Here is an 8225-nt window from a genome sequence, read left to right on the forward strand (position 1 = left end):
TTTCTTCCTCTATCTTTCAGGGTCTTTGCAGGAGACCACTAGCGAGGTGGGCAGATGCCGGCGGAAGCGGGGCGCGCCGCGGACTGTGCGCGCTCCTACGGGATGAAGCTCAGTTGGGACATCAACGATCCGCAGATGCCTCAGGTGCGTGAGGCGTCTTTGGATAATATGGCATTGTTCATCCAAAGAAGGAGGGATGGCATTCAAGTCCTGGCAGAGACTGTGGACAGACCTCATCCCCAGCCCACCAACACACACACACGCACACACACACACACACACACGCACGCACGGACAATTGGGGTTAGAGATATGTCTTCCCTCAGCTCTTTCCTTGCGTTTGTCTAAAAACATACCAAAAGCAGCAGGCTCTACATTCCCAGTTTTCTGGCGGGAACAGGACTCCTCGTCCCTAACTCCTTTAACGAAGGTAGAAATCAAGTGATTCTCTCCTTATCCATTCTTTGAAATCCATGAGAAAGGTAGAGGAGAATCTCATCAAATGTAGGTGCACTGCTTCTCCCGCAGTAAAACTGTGAGATACGCCTGTAAATTGTGGTGACCGGAATCTGAAACAAATAGCACCACTTGGGCAATTCAGACACCCTAGGTAGGCTTCCTGGATGAAGCACAGCTCGTAGGCAGCTCCATAGACATGCTAACCAGGCATAGGTTCCCAGGGAGCCTCCGGAATCTGGATTTTGGAAGTAACTTCTGAACTTTCTAATGACAAGGAAATCACCTTAGATGAATTTATTTTCTTTCATTTTGTTTTAATGGAACAAAGTGGTTTGGAGACAAGTCCAGGCAATGAACTGGACAGTTAGGCTTAATCACACTGGTTTGAGGCAAACACTGAGGAGTGACTTCAAAATGTGTGTATGTGGAGGGAGAGTCAGAGTGGCCTCCTGAGCATTTGCAAAGATAGACTTGCAGCAATGTTGTGGCACAGGAATAAGAGACTTGGCCATTATTCAGCATCTATGTGTCATATGGGAGTTCAGATGGATAGCCATTCATTAGCAAGGTTGTGTAGCCTCTCAGAGATCAGAGCTTTCTTTTGGATGTGCATATTTGTTTTAAAGTCTGTCTACTTTAGAGTCACACTGTAGCATTTTGTGAAACTGGACCTCACTACAGCAAGGACATCTCTTTCTCACTGACTTTGGTCCACAGAAATCTACATGGGGAAAAAAAATCGAATCTTGCATTTTAGAAAAGAGACACATCTAACTAATGGAAAGATGGCTTCTCTCTCAAGCATTTTTCTAGACTTCCTATGTAAATGGGGATTATTTTTCCTTTTGGAGACTGGCTCTTAAGCAAGGAAAGTGTGCAGCATCTCAAAAGAGACAGGCACATTGAACGATAAAAGGAGAACTGGAGAAACTTTGACTTCTAGACTTACTTTGGCTAACTGAGGGAGGAAGAGCTAAACTAGCTGTGTGGCCTTGAGATTGCTCCCGAATTTGCCTTAGTCTCAGGCCACTCACCTGTCATCAAGTAGCGGAACTAGTTAACAATCTAGTCTACTGTCATGTTCAGTGTGTGCATGCTTGTCTGTGTATGTTTGTGGGTGTGTGCGTGTGTGTGTGGGTGTGTGCGTGTGTGTGTGGGTGTGTGAGTGTGTGTGTGGGGTGTGTGTGTGGGGTGTGGGGGGTGCGTGTGGGGGGGTGTGGGGAGTGTGTGGGCGTGTGGGGGGGTGTGGCAGGGGGTGTGTGGCAGGGGGTGTGTGTATGGGGTATGTGTGTGGGAGGGGTGTGGGGGTGTGTGTGGGAGGGGTGTGGGTGTGTGTGGGTGTGTGTGTGTGCGGGGTGTGTGTGCGGGGGTGTGTGTGGGAGGGGTGTGTGTGTGGGTGTGGGTGTGGGTGTGTGTGTGGGGGTGTGTGTGTGGGGGTGTGGGGGTGTGGGGGTGTGTGTGGGGGTGTGTGTGGGGGGGGTGTGTGGGGGTGTGGGGGTGTGTGTGGGTGTGGGTGTGGGGGTGTGAAGGGTGTGTGGGGGTGTGTGTGTGTGGGAGGGGTGTGGAGGTGTGTGTGGAGGGGTGTGTGTGTGGGTGTGGGTGTGTGTGGGGGTGTGTGGGGGGGGGGGGGGTGGGGGGGGGGGGGTGTGGGGGGTGCGCACTCACATGTGCCAACACATTAGGGCAAATGAAACCCAACCCTGGAGTCTTCCATTCTTGTTTTGATTTTAAAATACAGTCTCTGTGGCTTCATTTTCAGTGTCACTACTTTGGTAGCTGGCGTGAGACCTAGGGGCCTAGTCTGTACCGTTACAGGCAGTGCTAAAGTAATACTCTCTTCTGGAAAGTTGTCAGTTTGTTACTAAGGTGCTTAAATTGAAATGTTCACTTTAACAACGAGGATATTAGCATTCAGTATGAACTCATATTTCTTTCCTGACTGACTTTAAGTCAATCTATTAATTTATGTCAATTCTAATATTTCCAAGAAAAGATAATGCCTATTAGTAATAATAATGATTTCAACAATATCCCTGTGGTTTTGGAAGCAAAATTGCCCATTTACCTATTACTGTTAGAATGTACAATACTCATGATGTATGCAAGTCTGACTTATCCAGTTGAGAATACTTTTGCTTTGCAAATGTTGGATCTAGTTTTCCTGGGGGACAGAAAGGAGAGAAGGTGCAAATGTCTTATTACTGTGATAATACTCTTCTGAGCCTCTGTCAGACCAGTAAAGCCGGTAGGATCTGGCTGCCACAGATCTTGTGTATAAATCCCAGCTATGCCACTGTGAAAAGTTCTCTCTCTAACTTCTACCTCCTTATCTATTAAATAAGAGTAATGATGTCCACGCAAGGTTGCTGTGAGGGTTATACATACAGCGTAATGCGGCTTGATGAGCCAGGCTGTCTCTGTCCCAAATACTCAGTTTTGCATTGTAGTGTGAAAATAGCCATAGACGATACAAAGACGGATGGACATGGCCATATTCCAATACAACTTCATTTACGGATACTGAAATTTGAATTTCCTATAATTTTTATGTGACAAAATATAACTATTTTTTTCCCCAACCATTAAAAAATATAAAAATTATTCTTAGCTTGTGGGCCATACTAAAACAAGTGGCAGGCTGGATTTGGCCCACAATCCATAGTTTACCAACCTCTTCCCTAAAGGATACCTGGTAAATAGTAAGTGCTAATTAAAGGATAATTTTATAATAAACTTATATATAAGAACGACATTGCAGTGTAAATAATGCACAACATGGACAAAGACCACCAAACCTGAAACAGTAAAGCAGTGCTCAGTATTTGAGACATAACTTACTATTGCAGTCATTGGGTCTTTGTAGAGAATAACTCTCCATGTTGCTCTGGGGACAGAGAGGTTCAGTGCTCGGCAGGGTTTACCTTGATGGTTATGCCCTTCATCACGATGTCTTTGTAAACTTGGAGAGTTAAGTGGGGAGGAGCAAGGAAAGCTGTTCTTGCCTTTCTGATGATGCTCTGGGTGTGACTGACAGGTTCAAGATAAAGCCAAGAGCTTTGAAGAAAAAGTGCTGGATTGAAGTACTGGCTCAATTGAATGTCAGAGAGACAGCATTCCAAGCACTTTTTGCCCTGGCACTTTGATACTTAATTTGAAAATGTTTTCAACATTTAAACACACAAGAAGTGGTATAACATGGTAGTAAGGAGAACAGCCTCTGGAATCAAATTGCTAGGGCTCAAATCCTGGAGTTAGATCTTTCTAGCTGTGTGACCTTGGGTAAGTCAATCTTTCTGGCCTCCACTTCTTCTTCAATACAATGGGGATAATGATATTACCTATTGTCTGTGTGTCTTACAAAGTATAGATGAATTGATACATGTACAGCATCGAGAAGACAAGCACTATATAAACATCAATTAGCCAATTGTCAGAAAGGCAGACAGAATGAGTAGCATTTTGTGATGGCATGGTTTCTGAGTTTTACAACATTTCTGAAGCTAAAAGGAACCAAATTTTATAGTAACGTGCTTGGAAAAATTAAAAGCGCAATATGTCGGGTTTGGGCTGAATAAACTTGACTGCCCATCCTTCTGTGCACCTGTCCAGGAGCCAGCCCACTTCGACTGCTTCTGCGAGTGGCCGGATGGCTACGTGCGCTTCATCTATCGCAGCGACGAGAAGAAGGCGCAGCGCCACCTGAGTGGTTGGGCCATGCGCAACACCAACAACCACAATGGCCACATCCTCAAGAAGTCGTGCCTGGGCGTGGTGGTGTGTGCGCGGGCCTGCGCCCTGCCCGACGGCTCCCGCCTGCAGCTGCGGCCTGCCATCTGCGACAAGGCTCGGCTGAAGCAGCAGAGTGAGGCCACGGGCCTGGGTGGGGTGGCCCTGCAGTCCTGAGTTCCTGCCTCTCAACTAATGTCCCCTTTCTTCCTTCAAAAGGGCCTGGGGCCAAGGCTGTTATTAAAGCTTCTCCCCTCTGGCTTTGCAGAGAAAGCATGCCCCAACTGTCATTCTGCTTTGGAATTGATTCCCTGTCGAGGGCACAGCGGATACCCTGTAACCAATTTCTGGAGGCTCGATGGCAATGCCATATTTTTTCAGGTAGGCCTGTTGTTGGAGGGAGGGGGACCCACCGTTTGTGATGCATACTGAACTCTGGAGCGAACCAAGCACAGCTCCGGTGGCCAGGAATAGGTGCGGGGCTCCCAGGGCCTTCCCAGGCTCCAAGGAATTAGACCACCTACTGTGTGCTCTCTTACAGAGAGCGTGGTTCCGGTAGTGAACCACGTTATAGTTATAGTTGATTTAATATAGTGAAAGGACTGTTATACCTTTTAAGATGTCTATTATTGATGCTGGTTTCTTAGTTCAAGAATTTTTCCCCTGCAATTTGAAAACAACAACAACAACTTGGGATCTTGAGGAAGACATCATTTGTTTTTAATTTTTTTTTTCAATTATAGTTGACATTCAATATTATATTACTTTTAGGTGTACAGGATAGTGATTAGACATTTATATAACTTATAAAGTGATCACCCCAATAAGTCTAGTTACCCACCTGGCACCATACATAATCACTACAAATATTATCGACTATATTCTCTATGCTGTACCTTACCTTCTTGTGTTTATTTTGTAAGTACCAATTTGCACTTCTTAATCCCTTCACCTTCTTCACCCAACCACCCAAACCCCTCCCGTCTGGCAACCATCAATTTGTTCTCTGTATCTATGACTCCATTTTGTCTGTTTGTTTATTTTGGGTTATTTTTAGATTCCACATATAAGTGAAATCATATATTTGTCTTTCTCTATCTGACTTATTTCACTTAGCATGATACTCTCTAGGTCCATGCATGTTGTCGCAAATGGTAAGATTTCATTCTTTTTTATGGCCAAGTAATATTCCATTGTATATACAAAGATTGCCATAAAAATGTATACGCATTATAAGACAGGAGAAAAACTGCATTAAAGCTGTAATACAATGAATGATGATGCTAGCATTCATTTGATTAATGCCATCTTTTGAGCAAACGTCATACTACACATTGCTATGTAATTCAATTCAACTTCAAAAAGGAAGATATAGATAACATCTTTTAAAATGTGTATACATTTTTTTGGCACCCCCGGTATATACGACATCTTCTTTATCCACTTGTCTATTGATGGACATTAAGGTTGCTTCCATATCTTGGCTGTTAGAAACAATGCTGCAGTGAACATAAGGATGCATGTATCTTTTCAAATTAGCGTTTTGGATTTGGAGAAGACATGATTTTTGACCAACATTGCTAGCTTCCTTCAGAGGAACAATCTATGATTCGTTTCCTTTCTAATGCAGGCCAAGGGAGTTCATGATCACCCAAGACCAGAGAGTAAATCGGAGACGGAAGCTAGAAGAAGTTCCAACAAGAGACAAATGGCCTCTTTGTACCAACCCCAGAAAAAGAGAATTCTAGAACCAGAGGTAACGGGGAGCTGACATTACACTGTGGTCTGTGTTTATTTTAATCACAAAAAACACTGGTAATTATGTGAAATATTAATGCCATACATTAAATAGAAAGGTTTGATTATGTATGGAAATTATATATCTCTAACAAAATGTCATTGAATCAGCATTTTAGATAGTGTTTCTAACTTCATCATCATCTTCTTCAAAAAAAGCAAACTATGTCCACAGTCAATGATATAGTGAGAATGTGGACTGACTTTGTGATTCAAGGGCAATTATCCAATGGTAATAAAGACATACGTACGTACCAACAATGAATTAACATGTATCCTTAAGAGGGTCCTTTATGTTATTTACATGGAACAGATAAAATTTATTTGGGCAACTTGGTCCAGTCTGGCTTTTCAATCAAAGCATGCCAAGCAGGTAGAATGTTAGTCTGAGGATACGAGAGACATTGTTTGAACACTTCCTATGTGCCAGGCACATAGGGGCTAAGAGTTTCACATATGAAATAGTCACAAAAGACTTAAGTTACTATTATTGAGCCCCACTTTAAAAATTAGGAATCTGAGGCTCAGAGAGGTTAAGTACTTTTTCAATTAATGAGGGGCACAACAGGATTTGAACCCAAATCTGTGTCAAGCTCCTGAGTCACAGCTATTATGAACCTAGTATGGTGGGGAGTTGGGGGGAGATGTGTGGGGAACAAGACCATCTGCCACTCACACCCACCCCACCTGGCTACTGTGGACCCACCTCCTTCAGCAGTGCGGTATCATGCCTGAGCAAGCTCAAGCTATGCAACCCCTGGACCACGTACCCAAATCATATACCTGAGCAGCAGAGTACTCACAACACAGAACCCATCAACTGGAAGTTTATTTTTATTTGGTTGGTTGGCTACTGTTAACAGGTGAGGTTGTCCATGCAATTTGTGTTTTATTTACACATAAAAATTTATATTATTTTCTAGGCAGGAGAGGATCAAGACAACAGTGGACATTTCAACAACATACCTCCCCCAGAAAATCCAGAAGAGTGGGATATAATTACTGACACTGGCTTCCCTATTCCAGCGCAGCCTTGCTTTGCTTTCCTAAATTCTGATGTTTACAAGGCTGCCTGTGACCTAGCCACCTCTCAAGGAGACGTAATGCCACCCTTTCAGAAATATCCAAACTCAAGAATCTGTTTGCCTAGGCCACCTTGCAGCTATGAATTGGCAGGTCCTGGTTATACAAATTTGAACCCATATCCCACCCTTTATAAAGATGCCAGCAATAACCCTAATGACACAGACTGGGTTCGTCTGAATGCACTACAATATAACGTCAACTCATACTGCAGCTTCGAGAGAAGCTGTGATCTCGCCTGTAAACAACATGGCTGGAAACCAGCTCTTGGAAAACCTGGCCTTGGGGAGAGGACTGACCCTGGACAGTTCCAGGCCGCTCACCCTTATTATAACCCAGAGCTTCCCTGCAGGTATCTCACGACTGCCCCCCCAGGTGCTCCAGCCCTACAGACCGTGATCACCACCACCACCAAAGTGTCCTACCAGGCCTACCAACCCCCTGCTCTGAAATACTGTGACAGTGTGCGGGAAGCTAAGAACCTTTCGGACTGTAACTATACTTCTGAAAACACCCCAGTGTCTGTCTATCCGGAAACCTTGGGCCTTCCAGCTGCAGTTACCAGGGCAGCCTCTCCAACAGGGTCACTTCCTTTGAAAATTCTAGGAGATGGCAGGCCCATCAGAACCACTTTGACTTTTCCTCAAGAGTCAGTTCCCCCCAGGACAGACAGAGCAGAGACCTGGGATGTGTGTGCATCGGGACTGGGGTCTGCAATCTGTTACTCAGACAGAGTTAGTCCATTCTTTAGCTATGACAATGAGGAGTTTTAAACAACAAACCTGGGCACAACAGAGTGGTAGTGTCCATGCAGGCGATGAAACAGGAAATGGCAACTGTCTCTAGTTGAGTTGGGACATTTATCTAGTACAGCATTTTAAAACCCACTTCACCACACAGAATTGGGCCTGGAACATGACTCTCCCAAATGAACGAATAAGCAAACTGGAGACCATGAAGATTAAGAAACTAAGTTCACGTAGCCGATTAGCTGGAGTGGAAGTCAAGAATCATGGCCATCATGCTAAGCCTTTTACCATTAGACCATATTCGGGAATGTCACAAATCTTTATTTGGCCCTTAGAGGTTGTCAAATCGCTTCAGGAAGAAATCTTTATAATCTTATCTCCTGAGTCATTTCATAAGATTTTTATTTAACA

At 44.3% G+C, this 8225-nt stretch overlaps 1 protein-coding gene across 1 annotated transcript; it reads left to right on the forward strand.

The window, feature by feature from the left end:
• The first annotated feature begins 54 nt into the window (after window positions 1-54).
• GCM2 (glial cells missing transcription factor 2) lies at window positions 55-7838 on the forward strand. The gene is made up of 5 exons (XM_033113399.1): window positions 55-144; window positions 4069-4321; window positions 4454-4566; window positions 5816-5941; window positions 6906-7838. The coding sequence occupies exons 1-5, from the start codon at window positions 55-57 to the stop codon at window positions 7836-7838; spliced, it is 1515 nt and encodes a 504-aa protein (XP_032969290.1).
• The last annotated feature ends 387 nt before the right edge of the window (window positions 7839-8225 follow it).

Source organism: Rhinolophus ferrumequinum, chromosome 9 (assembly GCF_004115265.2).
Source record: "Rhinolophus ferrumequinum isolate MPI-CBG mRhiFer1 chromosome 9, mRhiFer1_v1.p, whole genome shotgun sequence".
Taxonomy (NCBI): Eukaryota; Metazoa; Chordata; class Mammalia; order Chiroptera; family Rhinolophidae; genus Rhinolophus; species Rhinolophus ferrumequinum.